Source organism: Vipera berus (assembly GCF_964194415.1).
Source record: "Vipera berus genome assembly, chromosome: 3".
Lineage (NCBI taxonomy): Eukaryota > Metazoa > Chordata > Lepidosauria > Squamata > Viperidae > Vipera > Vipera berus.
In genome coordinates this window covers 7,584,154-7,611,785 of record NC_138204.1, presented here as the reverse complement: position 1 = coordinate 7,611,785, position 27,632 = coordinate 7,584,154, and the positions used below count along the sequence as shown (strand labels likewise).

The 27,632-nt window shown below is 45.9% G+C and overlaps 1 protein-coding gene across 3 annotated transcripts in view; it reads left to right on the top strand.

Annotated features, from left to right (window-relative positions):
• The window catches only part of COL20A1 (collagen type XX alpha 1 chain), a 532,145-nt gene extending 512,345 nt beyond the window's left edge, over positions 1 to 19,800 (top strand). For all 3 annotated transcript variants that reach the window (XM_081323724.1, XM_081323723.1, XM_081323725.1), the window contains 5 exons: positions 2,404 to 2,470; positions 12,073 to 12,261; positions 15,189 to 15,266; positions 17,460 to 17,615; positions 19,023 to 19,800. In XM_081323724.1, coding sequence (XP_081179850.1) covers positions 2,404 to 2,470; positions 12,073 to 12,261; positions 15,189 to 15,266; positions 17,460 to 17,615; positions 19,023 to 19,042 — 510 coding nt within the window. In that variant the 3' untranslated portion in view covers positions 19,043 to 19,800. The remainder of the gene's footprint in view (positions 1 to 2,403; positions 2,471 to 12,072; positions 12,262 to 15,188; positions 15,267 to 17,459; positions 17,616 to 19,022) is intronic.
• Positions 19,801 to 27,632: the final 7,832 nt, after the last annotated feature.

Here is a 27,632-nt window from a genome sequence, read left to right as displayed (position 1 = left end):
CTCTCAGCTCAACCCACCTTGTAGAGTTGTTGTGGGAGAAATGGGAGGAAGAAGGAGTATTAGGTATGTTTGCTGCCTTAAGTTGCTTCTAAAATAATAAAAGGAATAAAAAATTTAAAATGTAGAAAAAGATAGTAAATTTTATCAAAATAATACTGTGAAAAAAGATGAGAAATACCCATTAGCAGGGGTGTCCATAGGAGATGTCAAGAAGTGCAAATCTTTGATCACATAATTGGGCCCACTGCTTTGACTCCCAGTCGCCATCCCTGCAGATGTCCTATTAATTTATTTGGCATTCTTGTCAAAATTATTTGATTGTCTGTACAATCAAAGAGGTTGCTACAAAGGTATGATACCTGAAAGGGAAACTGTTGAGAAAATAGTCTTCCTAAAATGATCCTCATCTTTTATTTTAATTGGAGGAAGATGTGCAATTGTTAATTTATTTAGCTTCTGGCACATAGCCACATCTAGCAATTCTTGGCAATTCCCAACACTTATAAAACCAGAATGGTAGCGCTAGCATCTATAAGGGAGGGGTCAAAACAGAGAAGATGTTGGGCATCTATTTTCTATTTGCATGTACAAAAGGGACGAGGCTTTGATCCCACTGGCACACCCTCCATCTTGTAGACCTCCCTATAGTGAGCAACAGAAATGGACTAAAGACAGGTAGTTCTTGACTTACGACTGCAATTGAGCCCCAAATTTCTCTTATTAAGCAAGGTCGTTGCTAAGTAAGTTTTGCCTCATTTTATGAACTTTTGCCACAGTTGTTAAGCGAATCATTCAGTTGTTAAGTAAACCATGCAGTCAGTAAGCGAATCTGGCTTCTCCCTTGACCAGGGGTAGGCAACCTTGTCTCTTTTATGACTCGTGGACTTCAACTCCCAGAATTCCTGACTGGGAGTTCAAGTCCACGAGTCATAAAAGAGACAAGGTTGCTTATACCTGCCCTTGACTTTGCTTGTCAGAAGCCAGCTGGGAAGGTTACAAATGGTGATCACATGACATGCAACTGTCATAAATACATGCCAGTTGCCACGCGTCTGAATTTTGATCAGCTGTAACGGTCGTAAGTGTGAAAGCTGGTCATAAGTCACTTTTTTCAGTGCCGTTGCAACTCCGAATGGCACTAAACGAATGGTTGTAAGTTGAGGACTACCTGAATTTCCTATTTCTTTCTCTTTGAGACTTCTTTGCAAACCCTGATATCCAGCATTAATATTTTAAACCTCATCTTTTCCTTCTCTTGACTTTTCCCCAAATTGCTCCGGGAATGTTATGTTTGTCATTTGTTTCTCAGAATAACAGGCAATCTAAATGCAATTGCTGCCACATGATCCTGAAGAGACATTTAATCAAAGCGGTCTGATGTTTAAAATGACTAGAAGAGAATCTTACCATCAGATAGGGATTAATTCCTGAATATTTTGCGAAGTCACCTTCCAGCGGCTGTTCTTTGGGGACTGAATAAAAAAGACCGTCCTTCAAAATGCATCTCTTAATGTCCTACAACATTTCCTTTTGTGTATTTGCATTCTCAAGGGAATAATCAAGCTGTTGAAAAATCATAAACGTAGCTATAATCCATAAAAACTCATATTGGCATGAAAATGGATAATCATAATATTTTATGGTGAGTTTTTATGGCTTATGGCCCAGCTTATTTTCAAATTGTTTTCAGTGATTTGATTATTCTTTTATCTTCTGTAAGGAACACGCATAGCCAAACTGGCGTGTGCAATAAAATAAAGAGATTCCACTTCAAGATGAGCTTGCACTGAACTATCTAATTTTGCATGATACCTCTTGGGTCAATATACTGTTTTTACACAAAATTAAATACAACTGGGGCGAGAAAATAAGAAGTAAATATCACAAACATATCAACATTGGTGTAGTGGTTAAGGTGCTGCCCTAGAAACCAGAAGACTGTGAGTTTTAGGCTGTGTTAAGTACATAAGCCAACTGGGTGACTTTGGGCCAATCACCAGGAGACTGTGAGTTCTAGCCTGCTTTAGGCATGAAAGCTAGCTGGGTGACTTAAGACAATCACCAGGAGAGGGTGAGTTCTAGTCCCACCTTAGGCATGAAAGTAGCTTGGTGACTTCAGCCCTATCACCAGGAGACCATGAATTTTAGTTCCACTGTAGGCATCACCAGGAGACAGTGAGTTCCAGTCCTGTCTTAGCTACAGTCTCCTGGTGATTGGTCCAAAGTTACCCAGCTGGCTTTCATGTCTAAGGTGGGACTAAAACTCCCAATCTCCTGGTGATTGGCCCAAAGTCACCCAGATAGCTTTCCTGCCTAAGTCAAGACTAGAACTCACCATCTCTTGCTTTCTAGCTTGGTGCCTCAACCAGTTGACCAAAGTGGCTGTCTTCTCTTTCCACCCAGGGTGAAGCACAGTCCTTGTCTACTATTTATCATCTGGTAAACCAAGCTTGTGAGCGTCTGATCCAGTGTAAGTATATCCCAGCGTAAAATCTTACCTCTGACTTTCACTCTGCAGCTGCGTTGTGTGTAGGATCTGCTGTAGATGAGGTGTGAGATGAACGGCAAGGTGTGTGTCCTGTCGGTGGACTGGATAATTTAATTTAATTTAATTTAATAACATTTATATACCGCCCTTCTCCCTAAGGACTCAGGGCGGTTCACAGGGCAGAATAAAATAGCAAATACAAACATTAAAAAAGATTAAACAATTGCCCTAGTTAAAAACAATATAGATACAACGCTAAAAACCCCCAGAAAAATTAAAAAGCGAAAGATAAAACAACCCCAACACAACCCCCCTCAGGCTAGGCCGGCTTGTACAAACAAAAATGTCTTGAGATCGCGACGAAAGGAGCGAAGATCGGGCGCCGTCCGGAGCTCTACCGGTAGCTGATTCCACAGCTCCGGAGCGCCCACAGAGAAGGATCTCCCCCTGGGGGCCACCAATCGACATTCTCTGATCGGTGGCACCCTGAGGAGGCCCTCTCTGTGGGAACGCACAGGGCGCAGGGAGCTTGATGCCGGCAGCAGATGTTCCCTGAGGTACTCCGGCCCCATGCCATGGAGTGCTTTGAATACCGTTACCAGTACCTTGAATCTCACCCGGAAGACAACTGGCAACCAATGCAGCTCACGGAGCAGAGGTGTAACGTGGGAGTATCGGGAGACTCCCAACACCACTCTCGCGGCTGCATTCTGTACCAGTTGGAGCTTCCGAGTGGTCCTCAAGGGCAGCCCCATGTAGAGAGCGTTGCAGTAGTCCAGACGAGAGGACACGAGCGCATGAGTGACCGTGCATAGATCATCCCGGCTAAGATAGGGCCGCAACTGACGCACCAGGCGAACCTGTGCGAAGGCCCCCCTAGTCACGGCTCCTATATGATCTTCCAAGGTGAGCCGTGAATCTAGGAGGACCCCCAAGTTGCGAGCCCTATCTACGGGGGGCAATAATTCACCCCCCATAGCTAGAGGTGGAATGTCCGAATAAACCCGGGATGAAGATATGCAGAGCCACTCAGTCTTGTCGGGGTTGAGCTGGAGTCTGTTCCTCCCCATCCAGACCCGAACCGCCTCCAGGCAACGGGACATCACGTTGAGGGCATCACTGGGGTGGTTTGGGGTCGAAAAGAAAAGTTGGGTATCATCAGCGTACTGATGATACCCAACTCCAAAGCCACGAATGATCTCACCCAGCGGCTTCATGTAGATGTTGAACAGGAGAGGCGAGAGGACCGACCCCTGAGGAACTCCACAAATGAGAGACCTCGCGGTCGACCTCTGCCCCCCTGCCAACACCGACTGCGAACGTCCCAAGAGATAGGAGGAGAACCACTGTAAAACTGTGCCTCCCACTCCCAATCCCCTGAGACGCCGCAGCAAGATACCATGGTCGATGGTATCGAAAGCCGCCGAGAGGTCTAATAGGACTAGGACAGAGGAATGCCCCCTGTCCCGAGCCCTCCAGAGATCATTCACCAGCGCGACCAATGCCGTCTCCGTGCTGTGCCCGGGCCTGAAACCCGATTGGTACGGGTCTAGATAATCCGCTTCATCCAGGACCAGAGGGAGCTGATGCGCCACCACACTCTCAACAACCTTCGCAAGAAAGCGAAGGTTGGAGACAGGACGAAAGTTGTTCAATACAGCCGGGTCCAGAGCAGGCTTCTTGAGGAGAGGCCTCACCACCGCCTCCTTCAAGACGGTGGGGAAGATACCCTCACTCAAAGAAGCCGATATAACTGCCTGGAACCAGCTGCGTGTCCTCTCCCGGGCTGCATAAACCAGCCAGGAAGGGCACGGGTCCAGTAAACATGTGGTGGTGCTCAGCCTCCCCATGATCCTGTCCACTTCCTCCGGAGTCACAGAATCAAACTCCTCCCAGATGATATCGACAAGACCACCCGTGTCCTGATCGTCAGACTCTGCCCAGTCAGAGTCCAAACCGGTCCGAATCCGAGCGATTTTGTCCGACAGATGTTGGTTAAACTCCTCGGCACGTCCCTGCAAGGGATCCTCCCTCACCTCCTGATTTAGGAGGGAGCGAGTCACCCTAAACAGGGCAGCCGGGCGATTATCTGCGGACGCAATAAGGGTGGCGAAGTGGTTGGACCTCGCCTCCCTAATTGCAGCGAGATAAGACCTAATAAAGGCTCTTAGTCGCAATCGGTCGGGTTCGGATCGGCTGGACCTCCAACCGTTCTCTAGGCCCCGTCTCCGACGCTTCATCTCCCGGAGCTCCGCAGAAAACCATGGAGCCCGGCGGGATCTGCACCGGGTCAGGGGCCGCAAGGGTACAACTCGGTCAAGGGCCTCAGTGGCCGTCCTTTCCCAGGCTTCCACTAAGGCCTCGGCCGAGCTGTGAGCGAGGGAGGCAGGTGGGGACCCCAGCGCCGCCTGGAACCTCTGGGGATCCATTAAGCGTCTGGGGCGGTACCATTTAATGAGTTCAGAAGCCTTGCAGGGCTTCTGCACCATGCAAGCTGATCAATTTACATATCGGCGGCTTCTTCTTCTTCTTCTTCTTCTTCTTCTTCTTCTTCTTCTTCTTCTTCTTCTCCTCCTTCTCCTTCTTCTTCTTCTTCTTCTTCTTCTTCTTCTTCTTCTTCTTCTTCTTCTTCTTCTTCTTCTTCTTCTTCTTCTTGTTGTTGTTATTATTATTATTATTATTATTATTATTATTATTATTATTATTATTATTATTATTATTATTAATTATCCGTCTCTAGATCAATTACAAGTAGCCCTCAAATTACAGCCACAATTGATCCCCAAATTTGAACAATTTGTTAAGTGGGTTTTGCCCCATTTTATGACTGTTCTTGCCACCGTTGTTAAGTGAATCACTGCAGTTAACTTAGTAACACAGTTGTTGAATGAATCCAGCTCCCCCATTGACTTTGCTTGTCAGAAGGTTGCAAAAGGGGAATCACATGACCCCAGGACACTGCAACCGTCATCAATATGAAACAGTTGCCGAGCGTCTGAATTTTGATCACAGTGACCGCGGGGATGCTGCAAGGGTCACGTGAAAAACGGTCCTAAGTCCACTGTAACTTTGAACAGTTACTAAATGAACCGTTGTTAAGTCGAGGATCCCTCTAATTTCATTTGTCTCTCTCTTCAGCAATATGAGGCAAGATTCAGACTTCTGATCAAAAATGTAAAATAAACCAAGTAAATTTAAAGGAAGGAATGAAAGTCAAGGTAGTAGAGGGATGAAGACAACAACTGGAGAGACCCAGATTCTAGTGCCCTGTCAATCATGGAAGCTCCCTTGGATCAGTAGGTCCCTCTCCTTCCACCTAATCCGTTTATATCCATTTATATCCCGCCCTTCTCCGAAGACTCAGGGCGGCTTACAAGCTTAGCAGTAGCCTTCATTCTATGTATATGCCTGCTTGTTAGGGCTTTCACACACCCCCTAAGCGGCATTATTACAAAGTCAGCTTAATTGCCCCCAACAATCTGGGTCCTCATTTTACCTACCTCGGAAGGATGGAAGGCTGAGTCAACCTTGAGCCTGGTGGGACTCGAACCTGCACTAATTGCAGGCAGCTGGTGTTACTGGTGTTACACCTAATCCGTCACATGGGTGGTTGCTGTGAAGGGGGGGAAAAAGGGAAGTAACTGATGTATGAATCTACGTGTAACCCAGGGAAACTAATTACTTTTGAACATTGATGTGATGTAGCAAGTAAGGCCTTTAAACTCAACTGGGGAGATGCAGATTCCAGCCTGTCTTAAACCACGGAAGCTCTCTATGTTTCTTTGCAATAACCAACCTATTGCTATATGGAGAGATAGGAAGCTGGGATGCTAAGTATAGCATCCTGAGCCACTGGGGGGAAAATTGATTTTTTTTTCCAAATTACGCACCACCAGTTTAAATTATGCACTATCAGTTCTTAGTAACTGCATGATAGATTCTCTCCAGCCCCTGACCTGTTCTTTGAGGTTTTCCAGTAATTCACCATCACCGCCAAAACTGAATCTATACATCTCCTTCTCCTGCTCTTTCTCCTTTTCCTTCCTTCTCCTTCTACTTCTTCTCCTTTTCCTTCTCTTTTTCCTTCTCCTCTTCCTTCTCCTTCTCCTTCTTCTTCTTCTCCTCCTCCTCCTCCCCTTTTCCTCCCTCCCTCCCTCCCTCCTTCCCTCCCTCCCTCCCTCCCTTCCTTCCTTCCTTCCTTCCTCCCTCCCTCCCTCCCTTCCTTCCTTCCTTCCTCCTAGAGCAGTGTCATCACATCTGCTCCCAGAATAAAGTTGATCTCCACACATCTTAAGGTTGCTAAGTGATAAACACTGTTCTAGAGACATCTCTTTTTTACAAGACCTCTTTAGGGTTTCATCTGAGAAGGATGATTTCACAACATACAGGAGTTTAGATGATCGGCAGGAAAATAGTTTAGCGTCAAACAAATCCAGAGCTGTTTGAGAGAGAAACTAAGGTGGAGTTCCTGGGCTGCATCAATTAGCTGTGGTATAGCATAGGAGTGATCAGTTTAGTGTGTCAAGAGAACACTGTCTGAAAGCAATCAGCTCTGGCTATCTGTGGCACTCATTGTCAGAATCCATTTATATCATATTCATAAATGGAATGTTTCAAACATTATTCCATGGAATCTGCCATCTCCCGAAGAGAAGAGAATAGATGTGTATTGAACCGGTATTAGGCATTTCAAAGGAAAGGAGAAGCCTTTTGAACTGGGGAAACAAAAGGGGGGGGGGCTAGCATCTGGCTTTTGTCACGGAAGAGAGCAATAAACATGAAGGGTCCTAAGTTCCTTTTTCCCACGAGAGGGATGATACGAGATAAAGTGAGGTGAGGTTCAAGGTCTTGGTGATGGTTTTTAAGTCCTTACATGGCATGGGTCCGGAATACCTCGGGGACCACCTGCTGCCGGCGTCGACTCCCCTCCGCCCTGTGCGTTCCCACAGAGAGGGCCTCCTCAGGGTGCCTCCGGTCAGAGAATGTCAGCTGGTGGCCCCCAGGGGGAGGGCCTTCTCTGTGGGCGCCCCGGCTTTATGGAACCAACTGCCGGTTGAGCTCCGGATGGCACCGGATCTTCGCTCCTTCCGGCGCGGGTTAAAGACCCATCTATTCGAACAAGCTGGCCTGGCCTGATGGGGGAATGTTAGGGTTTTAATGGGTTTTATATTCTGATTGTTTTAATTGGGCAATTATTTAATTCTTTTTTTAACTTTTGTATTTTTATTTATATGCCCTGTTCACCGCCCTGAGTCCTTCGGGAGAAGGGCGGTATAAAAATTCAATAAATAATAATAATAATAATAATAATAATAATAATAATAATAATAATAATAATAATAATAATAATAATAATAATAATAATAATAATGGATGGGGGACTGACCAAATGGGGTCAAGGGGGGTTAAACCGGGAACTCTTTATAAGGGTTTACTTCGTGGAATAATATTAAGTCCTGTCTCATTTCCTACAACCAAGCATGTCATAGTAAAGATTCTTTCTGGAATAGATTTGACTCCAAGAAATTTGTCTTCCTAAGACGTGGTTTGGGGTGGGTCCTGACACTGATGCCCAATTTGCTCGCAGATTTTCCCTGCTTGTTTTATTGCTGAGAAAAAGGGAAGGGAATTAGCTACAGGCTGCCGAAAACATCATTGCATTTCAACCTATGAATAAGAGAATTACATGCAATCAAAAGACGTCTCTCTTTTGTGCTTCTCCATGCTCAGTTGAGGTTAAGAGGGTTGCTTGTTTGCTGCAGCCTGGTTCTGAATGCAAATTTGCCTGACCGATGATCCCGCAAGAACACAATTGCTTTTTTTTACGTGCCGTCAGTGTCGATGCTTAGCAACCATATAAATAGTCCTTCTCGAGGATGAACTGGGCCCACTCTGGTCTTCCAATGGTGTGCCCATCACCGCTAATCGAAAAGGAACGCAGCGAAGATTGGATTTCATTCTACAAGTCAGTTGAGATTGCACGGTGCTGCATAGTAAAAAGAACTTAACTTTGAAACAGATTCGGACTCAGAGTTCCCCGCAAAGAACTCGTGGCTCAGTTAGGGAAGAGGGGTTGATGGCAACGGTAGAAAAATACTCCTGCCAAGATTTGGGGGGGAAAAAGGTGCTAACTGTGGAAGTTAGAAAGCAGAGCTGCGTAGTCTATGCAATAAAATATATACAGGCAATCCTCGATTTATGACCACAATTGAGCCCAAAATTCCCATTGCTAAGCGAGACAGCGGTTAAGGGAGTTTTGCCCTGTTTTACAACCTTTCTTGCCATAGTTGTTAAATGAATCACTCCAGTTGAAAAGTGTAAAGTTTTCCCATTGACTTTCCTTCTCAGAAAGTGGCAAAAGGGGATCACATGACCCCCCCCCCGGGGCTCTGCAACCGTCATAAATATGAGCCAGTTGTCAAGTGTCTGAATTTTTATCATGTGACCATGGGGAATGCTGCAGTGGTTGTAAGTGTGAAAAACGGTCATAAGTCACTTTTTCCAGTGCCGTTGTAAGTTTGAACGGTCGCTAAACAAAGGTTGTAAATCAAGGGCTACCTGTACTGATTCTAATGGCACCTTCAAGACCAACCAACTTGGGATGTTTCCAAACATTATGTTTACGCTGAGGAGGAACTGAAATTGGTTATGCTTTTCTGAATAATCCTCAGATGGAAATTGCTATCTCTCCCCAAGGCCTGAGAGAATTAGACTACATGATAGTCCTCCACCCCCCTCCCCCCCTCCCCCAAGGGAAGGCAACTGAATGAATTACAAGCTATAATTATCCCCTCCTCCGATGAAAAATCCTTATGTAATCATATATATAGATTCACTGTCTAGTAAATAGACAGAAAACCGTCAAACAATACAAGTATGTTTTCAGACTGTTTCGATATCATTTAGATATTGTTACTTTCTATGCAGAAGAAAGAAAGAAAGAAAGAAAGAAAGAAAGAAAGAAAGAAAGAAAGAAAGAAAGAAAGAAAGAAAGAAGTCATGGGAAGAAGAAATGAGGGAGGGAGGGAAAGAAAGAAAGAAAGAAAGAAAGAAAGAAAGAAAGAAAGAAAGAAAGAAAGAAAGAAAGAAAGAAAGAAAGAAAGAAAGAAAGAAAGAAAGAAGACATGGGGAGAAGAAATGAGGGAGGGAGGGAAGGAAGAAAGAAAAAAGAGAAAGAAAGAAAGGATGTGGAAAAAAGAAATGAGAGAGGGAGGGAGGAAGGCAGGAAGAAGGAAGGAAGGAGACATGAGAAGGAAGGAAGGAAGGAAGGAAGGAAGAAAGGAAGGAAGGAAGAAAGAAAAGAAAGAAAGAAAGAAGAAAGAAAGAAAGAAAGAAAGAAAAAGAAAGAAAGAAAGAAAGAAAGAAAGAAAGAAAAAGAAAGAAAGAAAGAAAGAAGACATGGGGAGAAGAAATGAGGGAGGGAGGGAAGGAAGAAAGAAAAAAGAGAAAGAAAGAAAGGATGTGGAAAAAAGAAATGAGGGGAGGGAGGGAAGGCAGGAAGGAAGGAAGGAAGGAGACATGAGAAGGAAGGAAGGAAGGAAGGAAGGAAGGAAGGAAGGAAGGAAGGAAGAAGGAAGAAAGAAAGAAAGAAAGAAAGAAAGAAAGAAAGAAAGAAAGAAAGAAAGAAAGAAAGAAAGAAAGAAGACATGGGGACAAGAAATGAGGGAGGGAGGGAAGGAAGAAAGAAAAAAGAGAAAGAAAGAAAGGATGTGGAAAAAAGAAATGAGAGAGGGAGGGAGGGAAGGCAGGCAGGAAGGAAGGAAGGAGACATGAGAAGGAAGGAAGGAAGGAAGGAAGGAAGGAAGAAAGAAAGAAAGAAAGAAAGAAAGAAAGAAAGAAAGAAAGAAAGAAAGAAAGAAAGAAAGAAAGAAAGAAAGAAAGAAAGAAGACATGGGAAGAAGAAATGAGGGAGGAGGGAAGGAAGAAAGAAAAAAGAGAAAGAAAGAAAGAAATGAGAGTGGGAGGGAGGGAAGGAAGGAAGGAAGGAAGGAAGGAAGGAAGGAAGGAAGGAAGGAAGGAAGGAGACATGAGAAGAAGGAAGGAAGGAAGGAAGGAAGGAAGGAAGGAAGGAAGAAAGAAAGAAAGAAAGAAAGAAAGAAAGAAAGAAAGAAAGAAAGAAAGAAAAAAAGAAAGAAAGAAAGAAAGAAAGAAAGAAAGAAAGATCTATCCACTGGTGACAATTTGACAGATCAATCTAGGGTGAGAGGTGATCTTCAAAGGCAGCCCCATGTAGGGCAAATTGCAGTAGACCAACCAAGAAGTCACATAGCCGATTACTTGTTTCTATATTCTATATCTGCCCTGCCCATGCCCTCAGCTTGATTTCATACAGTCAAATGTTGGAATTACCCATTAAAAGTTACTCACTCATCACAGATGATCCTTGTTCCTTCCAGATTTTCAGATTCTGTAGAACTGCCAAGTGTGCATTAGTTAGACAGCCTTCTATTTAATTGGTTCTTTTTTAAAAATAAAAGATGATCCTTCCTTTTTCCTTCCTGCAGCTTCTTATATCGCCACCCCCCCCAACAGATGCATCTTCCTTGATTTAGAATCTGAATTTCAATTTCCCTAGTTCTGACTACAGAGAGTCCTCAATTTATGACGGCTACTGAGCCCAAAATTTCCACTGCTAAGCAAGACAATTATTAAGTGAGTTTCACCCCATTTTACATCCTTTCTTGCCACAATTGTTAAGTGAGTCATTGCAGTTGTTAAATTAGTGACATGTTTGTTAAGCGAATCTGGTTTTTCTGTTGACTTCGAGCATCAAAAGGTCGCAAAAGGTGTTCACATGACCACTGCAACCTTTGTAAATTCATGCCAGTTGTCAAGCATCCAAATTTTCATTGCACGACTACGTGGATGCTGCAATGATCATAAGTGTGAAAAATGGTCACTAAGCAAATGGTTGTAAGTCAAGGGCTACCTGTTGTCATGGTTCCGATTAATGAGACAGATCAAAGAACATTGCATGATTGTTTATTCTAAAAAGTCTATAGTAATGAGAACGAAGCATCGGCACTCATGGATGGATGCCAGAATCTGAATTCTCCTCCCCTTGACACATCATATCATACAGAATTCCCTCCCTTAATTACACGTCATGAATCACATTCACCAATTAGTTTAACACACGAAATTTCACTTCCCTTCTGAAGCACGCTATACCTTATCTTCTCAAAACATCCGGGTTGAATTCCTCCCACGCTTTAGTGATTCAAAGCCAAACAGTTAAAGCAAAAGGCTGCCTCTTATATTGTCAGTGCAAAAACATCTCAATGTTTGCAGCACTGACACCTGTATTCAAGGTGGTAAAATGGGGCAAATTTCACTTAGCAACTGTCTCGCTTGGCAACAGAAATTTTGGGCTCAATTGTGGTCATAAGTGGAGGACTAGCTGATATTGACCAGAATCATGCTCAACTTGAAATTGATTTTATAGATCTGGGGGGGGAAGCCTATTGTTGGTTTTTGAAAAGATTTGGCTAAAGGACTTCAGCAAATGCAGGAAGCAGAAGAGTTTGGGTGGGGAGGCAAGAAGAAAAATTTCATGACTTTCCATTCTTCTTCTTCTTCTTCAGCTCATGTGTTGAAGTTTGACACTTTCGTTCATGAACAATCGCGGAAACCTGTCCCCATCTGGGAGGAGGAACCGAAGGCTGGAGAGCCGGGACCAGCTGGTCTTACCGGTTTCCCTGGCATGAAAGGGGAAAGAGGAGAAATGGGAGTGCCTGGACTTCCAGGAAGAGATGGATATCCAGGAGAAAGAGGTACAAGAACAGAATTGTTGTGGTGGGGGAAAATAAGAGGAGGAACAGAACAGAACAAAAGGGACCTTGGAGATCTTCTCGTCCAGGGGTAGGCAACCTTGGCTCTTTTCTGACTCGTGGACTTCAACTCCCAGAATTCCTGAGCCAGCATGGCTCAGCATGGAAACCCCTTTCCCCTCAGCATGGCTTGGCTCAGGAATTCTGGGAGCTGAAGTCCAAGAGTCAGAAAAGAGCCATGGTTGCCTACCCCTGTTCTAGTCCAACCTCCTGCTCAAGCAGAAGCCCTGTACCATTTCAGACAAATGGCTGTCCCATTTCTTCTTAAAAACCTCCAGTGTTGGAGCACCCACACTTTCTGGAGGCAAGCTGTTCCATTGATTACTTGTTCTCACTGTCAGGAAGTTTCACCTTAGTTCCAGGTTGCTTCTCTCCTTGGTGAGTTTCCATCCTTTGCTTCTTGTCCTGCCTTCAGGGTGCTTTGGAGAATAGCTTGACTCCCTCTTCTTTGGGGCAGCCCCTGAGATACTGGAAGATTGCTATCATGTCACCCCTAGTCAGGGCTTTTTTTCTCATAGAACGCTCAGAACGGAGTTCCGGCACCTTTTTTGGATGGAACCTTGTAGGGTAGGCAAGGCAGGTTGTATGACATGTGTGAGTTCCGGCACCTTTTTCTTTTACAAAAAAAGCACTGCCCGTAGTCATCTCTTCATTAAACTTTAATGGTAGAAGAGAAAGCCTTTACGCTGTGATTTTTCATCTTCCATCTTCGTTCCTGTCTGCAAATACTGTTGGGGGCAGGCAAGTGCATAGCCATTGGTTTTATTTTTGAATTAGTTCATTCCTGCATCTTCAGAAGCACACCGGGGTGGGGGGGCTAAGCAGCACCACCTATTTTGGTCTCTCTCTCTCTCCCCCCCCCCATCTTCTTGTTGTTGTTCAGATGCTAAGTCGTGTCCACTCTTCACGACCCCATGGACCACAGACGCCACCCCACCCTCGTCCTCCACTGTCTCCTGGAATCTCCCAAATCCATGCTCATTGCATCGATGTCACCATCTAACCAACTTCTCCTCTGCTGTTCCCTTCTCCTTTTGCCTTCCATCTTTTCCCAACATCATGGTCTTTTCCAATGAGTCCTCTCTTCTCATTTGGTGGCCGAAGTATTTGAGCTGGTCCCATATTGACTCAAAGCTAAAAAAAATTACACATTTCGAGAAGACACAACTCTCCATTTTATTGCAAATAGGAGCCTCTTTGCATTAATTCAAAGATTAAGCCTCCATTTGAGGATCAATCCATGCCCCCCTCCCTTCTCTTATTTTGGATACCAGTGGGTTATTCTTAGATCCCGAGAAGATGACTTCAGCAAGAAAAAAAAATCTCCAACAGCAAGAACAGACATTTAAGCTCCCTTGGTGATGTTTTCACTTCAGCTTGTAGGTCAGAGTCAAAGTTGCTGATTTAATTGGCTGGCTAGGAAAGTAGATCACCCACCAGCCTAAATCTTGTCACGCAGCCTTTTCGTTTTTTCATGATCTGCCCTTACATCTTAGAAGCAACCCTACTTGCTTTCAGATGCCACTGATTATATAGATCCGGATGTCCAATCTTGTTGACTTTAAGACTTGTGGACTTCAGCTCCCAGAATTCCCCAGCCATTGTTAGTTGTTATATGAGAAGAAATATAGGTAATAAAAATGGCCTCTGGGGTGTGGGTGCACTGTAGTATTTTTAATTTTTATATTGTTTTTAATTTATATTTATATGTATCATGGTTGTATTATTTGTATTTGAATAAAATTTAAAAAAACCTCAACCACAGCCATGTGTGTGTCATGATACTCATAAAAAATGTGTGGTTTCTAGCACACGGTTGTGATTGCCCTTTTAATTTTCTCGATTCCCTCCGTGTAGTCACCTCTATTTGGCTTCACCCAAGTGTATCAAGAACTGCTAATTAATTTTTTTACCTTAAGTCACCCCCATAGACCATCTTTACACATATTTGCTTGTTTGTTTAAATGTTTACATGGTCACCCAATAAGCAGCCTCCAGACGGTGCACAACAATCCAAGCAAAAACACAGTTTTCCCACCGCAAAACATCAAGGAAACAATACAGCACACAGTGTTGGGGCACACCGAGGAAACACCACTGTATCTCCTAGAATGAGTTCATCTAACATCCTGAACCTAGAGCCTTTGTTTCTACATCCTCGGTATGGTCTTCTGCCACTGCTCATCCGAAGTGTACAGACAAGAATGTGGGGAACTGAGGTCAAAACTAGAACATGAACAGGGTTATGTTCATTAAAGATCATTAAAGAGAGATCGAACCTAGGGCTTAGAAGAAAGTTGCTGATAGCGAGAAGAATTAATCAGTGGGACGGCTTGCCTCCAGACGTTGTGGGGCCTCCAACTTCTGGGTTCTTAAGAGATTGGACAGCCACTTGTCTGAAAGGGTATAGGGTCTTCTGTTTGGGCAGGAGGTTGGACTAGACTAGAGCAGGGGTGTCAAACTCAATTTCATTGAGGGCCGCATCAGCATTGCGGTTGCCCTCGGGGGGCCGGGTGGGTATGGCCAGGGTGGGCGTGGCCTACTGGGTGGGCGTGGCTAGAGTGCGTATGGCCTCCTGGGTGGGCATGGTCAGCTCTACATGGTTCGCATCAAGGGTGCCTATGGGGGCCTGGGCAGGAGTGGGACAGATCTGAGGGTCTCTGGCAGAAGGAGGGTCTCTGGGCCAGGGCCAAGGCAGTGGGGGCCGTTCCCTCACTGTTTCCAGGGTGGCTTCGCAGGCCACATGAAACCACTTCGCGGGCCGGATCCGGGCCCCGGGCCATGTGTTTGACATGTCTGGACTAGAGGATCTCCAGGATCCCCTCCAACCCTGTTATTCTATGATCTAAATGGCTCTTCTCCTCTATCAGGTGTCCCTGGTCCCAAGGGAGAAAAGGGCTCTTTTGGACAAAGGATGGAAGCTTCCGAAGGACCAAGAGGTCAAGCAGGTATGTTACTCATCACTGGCGTGGAGAGAGAGAAAAAAATCAGGAGTAAGGATCTCTACTCTCTCAAAAACACATATTTTTGAAGAATGATGTTGCATCTGTCTGCCATGCAGACATCATATCACATCAAAGTTGGACCGAAAGAATGTTCTTGGTTATTCCAGATTACAGGATGCAAAATAATGCTCCTAGTACACAGGGTCCCATTGCAAAATTATGCAAACTGTCCTAATTCCACCTTCAGTGCAACTGCAGAACCAATCATCTTGAGAGATGATGGGTTTCTCCTCCCTGAATGTGTGTATGTTCAAGCTAGAGGTCATCAGGGAGAGTCTAGGATAAGGGTAGGCAACCTTGGCCCTTTTATGACTCGTGGACTTCAACTCCCAGAATTCCTGAGCCAGCATAGGGGAACTTTGGCCCCTTCATGACTCGTGGACTTCAACTTCAACGTAGATAGGGCTCGCAACTTGGGAGTCCTCCTGGATTCACGGCTCACTCTGGAAGACCACATAGGAGCTGTGACTAGGGGGGCTTTCGCCCAGGTTCGCCTGGTGCGCCAGTTGCGGCCCTATCTAAGCCGGGATGATCTATGCACAGTCACTCACGCGCTCGTGACCTCTCGACTAGACTACTGCAACGCTCTCTACATGGGGCTGCCCTTGAGGACCACCCGGAAGCTCCAACTGGCACAGAATGCAGCCGCGAGAGTTGTGTTGGGAGTTTCCCGATACTCCCATGTTACACCTCTGCTCCGTGAGCTGCATTGGTTGCCAGTTGTCTTCCGGGTGAGATTCAAGGTACTAGTCATGGTGTTTAAAGCCCTACATGGCAGGGGTCCGGAGTACCTCAGGGAACACCTGCTGCCGGCGTCAACTTCCCTCCGCCCTGTGCGTTCCCACAGAGAGGGCCTCCTCAGGGTGCCACCGGTCAGAGAATGTAGATTGGTGGCCCCCAGGGGGAGGTCTTTCTCTGTGGGCGCCCCGGAGCTATGGAACCAGTTACCGGTTGAGCTCCGGACGGCGCCCGATCTTCGCTCCTTTCGCCGCGATCTGAAAACATACCTGTTCGAACAAGCCGGCCTGGCCTGAGGGGGGATTGGTGGGGTTTTTACTATCACTTTATTGGGGTTTTATTAATGTATTTATTGTTGGGCATGTATTTAATTACTTTTTAATTTTTGTAGCTTTGTGTTTTATTCTTGCCCTGTACACCGCCCTGAGTCCTTCGGGAGAAGGGCGGTATACAAATATTAATAAATTAAATTAAATTAAAAACTCCCAGAATTCCTGAGCCAGCATGGCTCAGCTTGGAAACCTCTCCCTTTCCCCTCAGCCTGGCTGGCTTAGGAATTCTGGGAGTTGAAGTCCACGAGTCATAAAAAGAGCCAAGGTTGCCTACCCCTAGTCTAGGACAACTTGCCATAGCCAATTTACTGCAGCAAACTTGCCACGGCCAACTCACCCCAGCCAACTTGCTGTGGCTAACTCACAGCGGCACAAAAGTTACACAACACCGAAAAAATTGTGGACTAGAATCATTAAAGAAAAGATGCAAAAGGAGGGACAAAATGAAATGTGAATGACAAAAATTAAAATAATTTTCAAATAATTTTAAATAATTAAATAAAATTGTTGAATTGTCCTGTGGTGAATTGGCTGGGGCAAGTTGTCCCATTCTACATCAGAGAGGGAGGCTCAGCCAATCTCAATGTATACATGGTTGTATTTTGACAATAAAGGTTCATTCATTCATTCATCAGAAGGGGTGCTTTAATGCCTAATGTCTAGACCAGGGGTATTTAAACTTGGCCCTTTTATGACTTGCAGACTTCAACTCCCAGAATTCCTATGCTGGCTGGGGAACTCTGGGAGTTGAAGTCCACAGGTATCTTACCAAGAAGTCTGCATAGATACATCATTTTTTATTGTCTGCTCAGTTTTCCAGTCCCCTCTCAGATTTCTTGGTGATGTTACATCCAAGTACTAAGCGTGTCCAATCTGCTCATTGTATTTTTGGAGAATGGACAAGGCCAGCTGTTCTAGATGTTGCCACCTTAACGGAGTCTTATAAGATTAGGACTCAGCCATTTCTTCACAGCAGTTTCTCCCATTTCTGTGGGTTTAAGCCAAGGCTTATCATTAGCCTGGACTGATGGAATATTAATTCTTATTTTTCCTCCCTCTCATCTAGGTCCTGCAGGAGAAATGGTGGTTGGCCAACAAGGCTCCAAAGGACCTCCAGGTAGTATTGGTCCTTCTGGATTTCCTGGGGCTCGTGGTCTGCCTGGAGATCCTGGCCCTGCAGGTAGATGTCTTCCTACAGGATGCCACAGAGAGAGTACAAGAGGTAAATCCTGAGTGTACGTGAGTCAAAGTAAGGGAAGGGTTCCAGAAGACCATGAATTGTGGGTCAAGTCTTTCTTTCTTCCTACTCTCTTTTTTTCCCTAGAACTTTTGGGCTTTCGTGTCAGCCAATCTGAGCCAGGGATCTCTCTAAAGCCCTAGGTGTCAGGCACAAAAATTCAGGACCTCCCTGAGGTTGCAGCATAGAAGATTTATTCCAGCCTATACATAAGAACCAGATCAATTAAAGTTCAACACTAAATTAGCACCAGAGAAGAGTCAGCAGAATTCAAGAGGGGATTGGATTTTGAGCGCTTGTGGCAAGATAGGAATTCTAAACTAATGGTGTACTTAACTCCGCCGCTCCCGGCTCTGTCTGCTCTTCTCTCCCCCCACCCTCCAATATCCCAAGACCATTCACACATACCGTTAGATCAGTAGAAAGAACTCCAGCCTATCAGCCCTGTAAGAAAAGGGTTCAAGATTAACCAAGGCTGTGACAGGCAAAAATTGTGTAGTGCAGAAATTGGCATTTCGCAGAACTAAAGGCAATCAAGTCAATTTAACCCTAGCAATTGTTCTGCGCAAGCTAGAGTAGGCCAGGCTGTAGCTTCTCAACTGCACCAATGCTGCTTAGACCCTCAAGAGCCTAAAGGTAGATAGTTAAAAGGGGAATAAATTGGAGGCAAGGAATATTACAATATAGGTGGTCCTTGACTTATGACCCCAACTGAGCCCAGCAGTTCTGCTGCTAAGCGAGGCATTTGTTAAGTGAGTTTTGCCCATTTTACGACCTTTCTTGCCACAGTTGTTAAGTGAGCCACCGCGATTGTGAAGTTAGTGACTTGGTTGTGAAGTGAATAGGGCTGTCCCACTGACTTTACTGGTCAAAGAGTTTTAAAAAAGATGATCACGTGAAGCCGGGACCCTGCAACCGTCATAAGAACATACCAGTTGCCAAGCATCTGAATTTCGATCACGTGGGGGATGCTGCAATGGAAGTGTGAAAAATGGCCACGTTGCATTTTTCAGTGCTGTTGTAACTATGAATGGTGACTAAACGAACTGTTGTAAGTCGAGGACTCGCCTATACCTGCCCTCGGTTTCTCCGGAGTAGTTCTCTGACCATTTTGGGGATTGCAAAACTAAACCCTGAACTTGTTTCAAAAGCAGATTTGCACGCCGATTCTTTTTCTGTCACTCCCAATGGAGTAATCAGAGGGTGTTAAGAAACAAGCACATAAGGACCACTTCTATGAGCACACACGTTGACCCCACAATTCCCTTCCAGAAGTGTTTTAGGGCAGCTACAAACTCCATCACATGTAGAACTTGGAGAAGGGGTGATTTATCTCTCTCTTTCCCCATTTTTTCCTCCTGTGATTTAACTATCACTTCATTTTGTTTCCAGATGCAGGGCTGATCCCCTGATCGGAGGGACGATGCTGTGGATCAATTCTGTGTGGGTTTTTTTCCCCAATGCTTTTTTTTTAATTACAAGGACCCACAATTGCATTTTCTCTTTTTTTTGTAAATTGCTCTATTTTGTCTGCTGGGGTATGCATCATTAGGCCTTGTGATTTATTGGCAATTAGTAATTCACTGATCATACATTTCAGTGGTGGGATTCAGCTGGTTTGCACCACTTTGGCAGAACCGGTAGGTAATTTTTTTGTTGCCCAGGCCCAGAATGGACTTCCGGAAGCGGCATCCACAGAGAGAACCAGTTGTTCACATATTTGAATCCTACCACTGATACATTCTACCGGATAGTTAAAAAACATACTATTAGGATATCGGTTTTGTGGGACCCTTGATGCTGAGCGTGGCTTTTTTTTCTGTGGACATTTCATCACCCAACTAGGTAACATCATCAGTGCTAGAAAGCAATGGGGTTATATACAACTGGCTTGCCCTGTCAGTGCTGGTGGAAGTGTTCTTGGTGGTTCCTTGATTAGGCTGTTGATCATTTACTGCTTTATTGTTGGTCTAGTATTGATCTTGGTGTTAATCTCTGCTTAAAGGTAAAGGTAAAGGTTCCCCCGCACATGCGTGCTAGTCGTTTCCGACTCTAGGGGCCGGTGCTCATCTCCGTTTCAAAGCCGAAGAGCCAGTGCTTGTCCGAGGACATCTCCATGGTCATGTGGCCGGCATGACTAAACGCCAAAGGCGCACGGAACGCTGTTACCTTCCCACCGTAGTGGTCCCTATTTTTCTACTTGCATTTTTACGTGCTTTCGAACTGCTAGGTTGGCCAGTGGCGTAGCGTGGGTTGTCAGCACCCGGGGCAATTTGCGCCCCCTAACCCGGTGATGTCATGGCACCGCCGAAAAGACGCGCCCCGCAGCGGCGTAGACTTTCCAAGAAGAGTCGCGCGCATGCGGGATGCTTCCGGGTCCCTCTCGAGGGCGGCTGGGCGGGGCTCCGACCTGCAAGAGCCGCTGCATTCAAGCTCGCACGTGAGCCCCGCTAAATAAAGCCACGTATGCGCACGAAGCTAGGCCAGCTGGCCGGCGGGTCCGTCTTCGCTCGGCCAAGCCTGCCGGGGCGCCTGCGGGGTGCTTGCGGTTGGCCTGAGCCTGGGCGGAGAGTTGGGCACTTCTATTTATTTTATTCAGTTTATGTGGCCGCCCATCTCACCTGCCGGACTCGTTTCGCTTTGCAAGAAAGAGAAGCTCGAGAGCGGAGCCAAGCTGACTCTGTGCAGCCCTTGGGGCTCCCTGAGCAGCTCAGTGCGAGCGCGCGCCCCCCAGATGTTGCGCCCGGTGCGGCCCGCCCCCCCTGCACCCCCCACGCTACGCCACTGAGGTTGGCAGAAGCTGGGACAAGTAACAGGCGCTCACTCTGTTACGCGGCACTCGGGATTCGACCCACCAAACTGCCGGCCTTCTGATCGATAAGCTCAGTGTCGTAACCCACTGAGCCACCGCATCCCTTAATCTCTGCTTATCTGGGTATTATTGCTGGTGAGGTGCTGGGTTTTTTTCCCCTTTAGGAAACAAAAGAGCAAAAGACCTTCTCTGCCGGCAATCAACACCCAGATAAACAGAGATTAACACCAAGATTAAATTTCAGACAAACTGTCAAAGAGGACCACACAATTTAATCCCTAGCTACAAATATTCTCTTCTACCATATTAACAAATGTTGTAGCATTGCAGGGGGCCATGTGGTGGGCCATAAGAAACGTGAAAGTGCTGTAAGGCTAGATCAGATCAAGGGTCCGTCTGTTTAAGCAGCTTTTCGTCATGGTGGTCAACCAGAATTGAGAAGCTTACCAAAAAAGGCGTCCAGAATTGCAATTATTCTCTTCCACATTCGTTCCTCAGCACTGTGGATCAAGATAGACTGCTTGTGGTTCTGGAGGTAGCAAACAGCCATGGTCGCCACCAATATCTCAGTCTTCTATGAATGCACAATCTGTCCCCTCTTTCACATCATTTGGGTTGCGTTTCACCCCATTATTGTTGTGGAAAGGACACCTTTGAATCTCCCTATCTTTAGTTTACAATCCAGATTCCTTCTCCGAAGCACCTGAACGCAGAAATAGAAGCGATGGATGGACACTAATCAAGGAGAGAAGCGACCTAGAACGGAGGGGAAATTTCCTCACAGTGAGAACAATTAATCAGTGGAAGGACTTGCCTTCAGAAGTGGTGGGTGCTCCAACGTTGGAGGTGTTTCAGAAGAGGTTGGCCAACCATTTGTCTGAAAGAGGATCTCCTGCTTGATCAAGAGGTTGGATTAGGACACCTCCAATAGGTCCTTTCCTATTCTTTTATTCTGTTATCAAATCACCGGGAGCTTAGCTTCAGTCCAACCTGCATTGTACTTTAGGATCAGGCATGGGGTCACCTCCAGCCCTCAGCTAATTTCATGCAGCCCTCCTTTCAAACTTGTCTGACACCGAGCAATGCAAAAACTGCTGCCCATTTTGCAACCTGCCCCTTGGAAGAATGCAAAGAGGATCTTAAGGGGGTGTATGTGAAAAGGCCAATCCACCCCCGCCCCTTTAAAAACCATTACCCCCCCCCCTTTCGATTTACTGCTTTGGTCTGCTCCCTGAAACGCTGCCATAGATCACTGGTAAAACACTGCCCACTATGTATATTTTTTTTCCATTCCTGCTGAAATTCACAAGGATTTGTCAATACAAATTAGCTACGTTTCTTTCGTGATTGCTTCAAAAGTGACACAGAGGATCATGAAATGTCCCCAATTCTCTTTCCACCTCTAGGTTCCTGCAAAATAGGAGTAATCCTCGACTTATGAGTTAGGGGCCATTTGGACCTCCCCAGAGCTACTTACAACCCAGCTTCAAGCTGGCAAATTCACGATATGCTCCAAAAAGAGACACTACTGTGGCGGTAGTCCTTGATCCACGGCCACAACTGAGGCCCCAATTTCCATTACTAACTCAGTTTTGTCCTATTTTACGACCTTTCTTGCCACCGTTGTTAAGCAAATCAACTGCAGTTGTTAATTGAATCTGGCTTCCCCACTGACGTTGCTTGTCAGAAGGTCACAAAAGGTGATCACATGACCCCCGGGACACTGCAACCGTCATAAATATGAGTCAGTTGCCAAGTGTCTGAATTTTGATCACGTGACCACAGGGATGCTGCAATGGTCTTGAATGTGAAAAACAGTCATAAGTCACTTTTTTTCAGTGCCATTGAAACATTCACTTAACGAATGGTTGTAACTCAAGGACTACCTGTACTGGAAGATATCTAGACATGATTTGTCGGTGCAAATTTTACTTTGATTCCTTTGGAACCCCATAACTGAAAACCTGGAGATTCATTCAGTTCCAAAATACATTTTGTTTGTTCCACAGGAAGTCAGACTTACTGATTCTAAAGCCTAATTTACCTGTTGTTAATTTTAGAACTGAGTCAGATGCTTGGAGAATGTGCATGTTCCCAGGTTACACGTCACATTTACAATCACTGCTTAGCCTGCAGGAATTTTAAAATGTCACTGGAGGATTTTCCTTGCTCTCTTTTTGCCCCTGTTCTTGGTAAATCTTCTCTGATGAAATATTGTCGTGAGCTCAAAAGCTTGCGTAGCTGTTTGTGTTATTTTGGTGAGGCTTAATAAAGATTAATCTCGCAATGAATTTTGGTTTTTCTTCTTCTGGGGATTGGCAGCGTTTCAACGGATTTTTATGTCCCTTGGGAGCTATAACGTTAACTGCCTGGTGACCACTAGGGAATACTGCACAAAATTATTTGATTTTATGTTTAGCAATGGTCTCCCTGACAGTTGTGTCTGACTCTAGGTATAGGACACCGTGCTCATCTCCATTTCTTTCTCCACACTAAGAAAAAGATGTCGACACTCTAGAAAAAGCGCAGAGAAGAGCAACCAAGATGATTAGGGGACTGGAGGCTAAAACATATGAAGAAAGGCTACAGGAAATGGGCATGGCTAGTCTAGTGAGGAGAAGGTCCATGGGAGACTTGATAGCAGGGTCCTAATATTTGAGGGGCTGTCACAGAGAGGAGGGGGTCAACCTATTTTCCAAAACACCTGAAGGCCAGACAAGGAATAAAGGATGGAAATTGACCGAGGAGAGAGACAACCTAGAAATAAGGAGAAATTTTCTGACAGTGAGAACAATCAACCACTGGAACAGATTGCCTTCAGAAGTTGTGGGAGCTTCATCACTGGAAGCTTTCAAGAAGAGACTGGACTGCCATTGGTCAGAAATGGTGTAAGGTCTCCTGCTTGGGTAGAGGGTTGGACTAGATGACCTCCAAGGTCCCTTCCAACTCTGTTATTCTAAATTCTAAATGATTTGACCAGGGAAGCCAACCTTGTCCAACAACAATTTCCTTGGTCATGTGACCAGCATGGCTACATGCCAAAGGAGCACAGAATGCTGCTACCTTCTCACCAAAGTGGTACTTATTTATCTATTTGCATTTGCATGCTTTCAAACTGCCAGGTGGGCAGGAGCTGAGGCACATTACGGGAGCTCAACCCATTGTGTGGTGATCGGGTCTCGAACCCGGGTTGTCAGCTCCCCAGCTGAGAAGCTCAGTATCTTAATCACTCAGCCAATGTACCCCTACATTTAGCAAGCTGACCAATTTTTTGGGTCTGGCCTGGTTTACATAGAGACTAGTGCATTATTGCCCTGCTTTGCGATAAGCAAAGATGCTTGGGTGGGTCAGTCCAATCGCCTATGGCTTTTGTGTTTCCCAGGATCAGGAACGTAAACATTTCTCCATCCATGAAAAAAGATGGCGTCTAAAGTTAACGCCCAAGTTGTTTTAAGTTCACAACTCTATCTTGGATTGACATTTACTTGAGGACTTCATAGCTTGAAACCAGTGGTGGTGAACCTATGGCAGGCGTGCCAGAGGTGGCACTCAGAGCCTGTTCTGTACCAGCCTGCTACCGGCCCTGCAGAAAAGGCAGAGACAACCCAATTTTACAAGAAGGCAAGAGGCTGGAACTAAGCCTGCCAAATTTATGGACACAAAAGCAAACAGAACAAGACACGAACCATGAAACAGGAGCTATTCAAGCGGTTGCCTTCAGCAAACCAGCCCTCCCATGCATTCCCCTTTTATACAGTTCAGGGCGTGGCTTCTCTCTGCCTCCTTCTGAGGTGCCCCATTGCCTTCCTCTGTTTACTCCTGATTGACTGCCTCCTGCGTCGGGCGTCCTTGAACAGGGCCAGCTGTGGGTCATCTTCATCCACGCTGTCAGGCTCACACAGCTGGGTCTGCGTCGTGACCAGGTGGGAGGGGCCTGGTTGAGGGCTCTCATCAGCAAGCTCTCCAACACCCCCCTCCTCCTCCTCTGAATCATCCGACCCAAATGCCGAACCCACAGGCTGACCCTGCATCACAACAGAGCCCTCTCTGTTGGCACATGTGCCACTGCCGCCAGAAGCAGGTCCATCAGGCCCCCACCACCGCAGGAGCCCCTCCCAGCACAAAGGAGGCGAAGCGACCAACTAGCAAGCTCCAATAGAGGTGGTAGAGCAGAGGTCACCAACCATTGTCGATTGGTGGACTGGAAGAAAAGGGAGGGGGGAAGCATTTTACATGCGTGCATGCACGCACGGGCCCGTGAGCATACACAGGCTGCAAATGGGGTGGGGATAGTGCCTGCGTGATACTCGTCCTGCCCCGTTCTTGCGTGGTGCAGCGCCTTGTATCTGCACCCCGCGGCAGCCATTTTTGCGCCTTGCAGCACGGTGGCCCATTTTTGCGCCCCCTGGCTTTTGTATGCCAGAGGCGGCATTCAGAGGTGCCTCCCTGCCCCCCCCGCCCTGAGGGCACCACGATGCTGATGTGACCCTGGCACTTTGTAATAAATGAGTGGGTTTTGGGTTGCAGTTTGGGCACTCCGTCTCTAAAAGGTTCGCCATCACTGCTTTAAACCTTGACCGAGTGTTAAGGACTTCTCTGCGCCTTTCTCCAATTCTTCCTTTTGGAGAACTCAAACACTTTAATGACCATTTATGTTCATTTTATTGGTCTTCATAGCCAAATCTATAGTTCTTATTGATGAGGACCTTTTTCCATTGTTGAAAGAAAAATCTTCATCAGGGTCCAGCCCAAGCTGGGAATAATCAAAATGGAGACTGCTTTAGAAAAAAGATTGTAGTTTATTGAAGAGGAGAGCCAGTTAGAAAGATGGCTCTAGAAATAAAGTGACCACATGGAGCAGGGAGTGGTGGGCTTTTATACCTTCTGGGGCTCTTGAGGTCGTTTCCTGTTCCTGTTTGAGGCTTTGTATTTCCTGTGTCATGTACTTTGACCTGAATCTGAGTCTGCCCTTTTGGTATTGGTGGGTCAATCCTATTATGTCCTGTCTTAGAGTTTGGATAGGTATGTAGATTTTAAGGGTCTTTGTCTTCCTAATTTCTTCAGTTTCTAGCTGGAAGGCGCCAACCTTTCTGAAAGGATTATTGAATTTGCATTTCTAAAAGCTGCCCTCTGCCTAGGACAGGCATGTCAAACTCGCGACGTCACGTGACATTGCGTGACGTATTGGAGCTTTTTCTCTTTTGCCGGCAATGGGGTGGGCGCGGTTTCGTTGTGATGTGTCCAGCCCGCGGGCCGGCAGTTTGACACCCCTGGCCTAGGGGCTGGGCTGATTTCTGGGGGCTGGTTTCTGTTGTTTTTTTTAAAGATCTTCTCCATTATTCCTTTGGGGAAATATATTCTGCCTTTTTAATATTTCCCAAAACATTCCTTTCTCTGCATTCTTCCCACACCACCACGCCCTCAAAAGAAGTTTGCCTTCTGTTTTTCCCTGGTAGTTTCTCCAAAGAGCATCCTAGTTGGTCCCTTCATAAAATGCATTGTTGAAGCCCACCCATCTTAAAGTTCCCAAGGTTGAGAAACGTGGATCTATGCTATTATCTTCCAGAAACATCTGGGATCTACTTGGGAAAAATGTGCACAAAAAAATAAATGGAAACAAGTTTTTGACATCCAGCTCAAAACAAGGACTAAGTAACATCACAGCCTCTCAGTCTCTGAGGACGCTCCATGGCAGACCTCAAAGTGATTGTTTTGGAAAAGGAAGATGTAACCAGGTCCCATTGAGCGAGAAACTGCCTCCCTCACATACATCAAAAGGTTTGAGCAATCTCCGAAGGTGTCAACAGACACAAGGGATTTTAACACATTCCAGTTTTGATGCCAGCGAAAGTGCGTATAGTCAAGGCTATGATCTTCCCAGTTGCAATGTACAGCTGTGAAAGTTGGGCCATAAGAAAGGCTGAGCACCAAAGAATTGAGGCCTTTGAACTATGGTGCTGGAGAAGACTCCTGTGAGTCCCTTGGACTGCAAGGCGATCAAACCGGTCAGTCCTAGAGGAGATCAACCCTGACTGCTCTTTAGAAGGCCAGATCCTGAAGTTGAAGCTCAAATCCTTTGGCCACCTCATGAGAAGGAAGGACTCACTGGAGAAGAGCCTAATGCTGGGAAAGGTTGAGGGAAAGAGAAGAAGGGGACGACAGAGAATGAGGTGGCTGGATGGAGTCACTGAAGCAGTAGGTGTGAGCCTAAATGGACTCCAGAAGATGGTAGAGGACAGGAAGGCCTGGAGGAACGTGGTCCATGGGGTCACGATGGGTCGGACACGACTTTGCAGCTAACAACAACAACAGTTTTGATAAGATAGTTGCAATCTAACCTGCATCTGATGAAGGGACCTGCAGTCACAAAGGTTAAAAGGGAAAGGTTTCCCCTGCCCACTCATGCCCAACTCTAGGGGGTGCTGCTCATCTCCATTTCCTGGCCAAGGAAGGCAGTATTTTCCGTGGTCATGTGACCAGCATGACACATTTCGGTGGTCATGTAGCCAGCATGACTCTACTGAGGCGCACACTTACTGTTGCTTTCCCACCAAAATGGTACCCCTTTCCAATTGCTTCACAGTCACAAACAAGCCTTTTAATAGAATATTTTAGTTGGAAAAGATGTTCATCATCTACAATATCTGTGTTTCTTTCACAGCCATGGGAAGACATGGGGTAGAAAATAACACCATTAGTAGCATTTTCGCAGCCGAATCCTTTAAATAACACCAGAAAGACAGAAGCCAAATCATAGAGCTTAGGCTATTTCACATATTTTTTCAATCAAGAAACCAACGAATGTACTTGTAATGTATTAGGCTTGTGTGTAACACCACGTGGTAACGGCTGGTAGGCTGTTTAAGCTGGGAGCTAGCTAACGGCTCCCAGCTCCTCAGACAACCCATCTCCAGCGCTGCTATTGGCTTCCTCTAGGCGGCAATAGGTTGCTTCAAACCTATTGCTGCATCTGCAGCCCAGTTCTCTAGTTCAGATCCTGCAAGCAATAAACCATGATCTTTGCTGAACTCACTCGTCTCATCTTCATTCCTGCGCAACCAACCCAGTACACAACACTGGCGATGAGGATGGGATCCTGCTTCTCTGTTGGAGCTGAAAGTTGCTAGGGAGAGGCAGCACACACCTGGTGGGAAAAACACTCCCCCCTCCCCCTATGGTCGGCTAGCAAG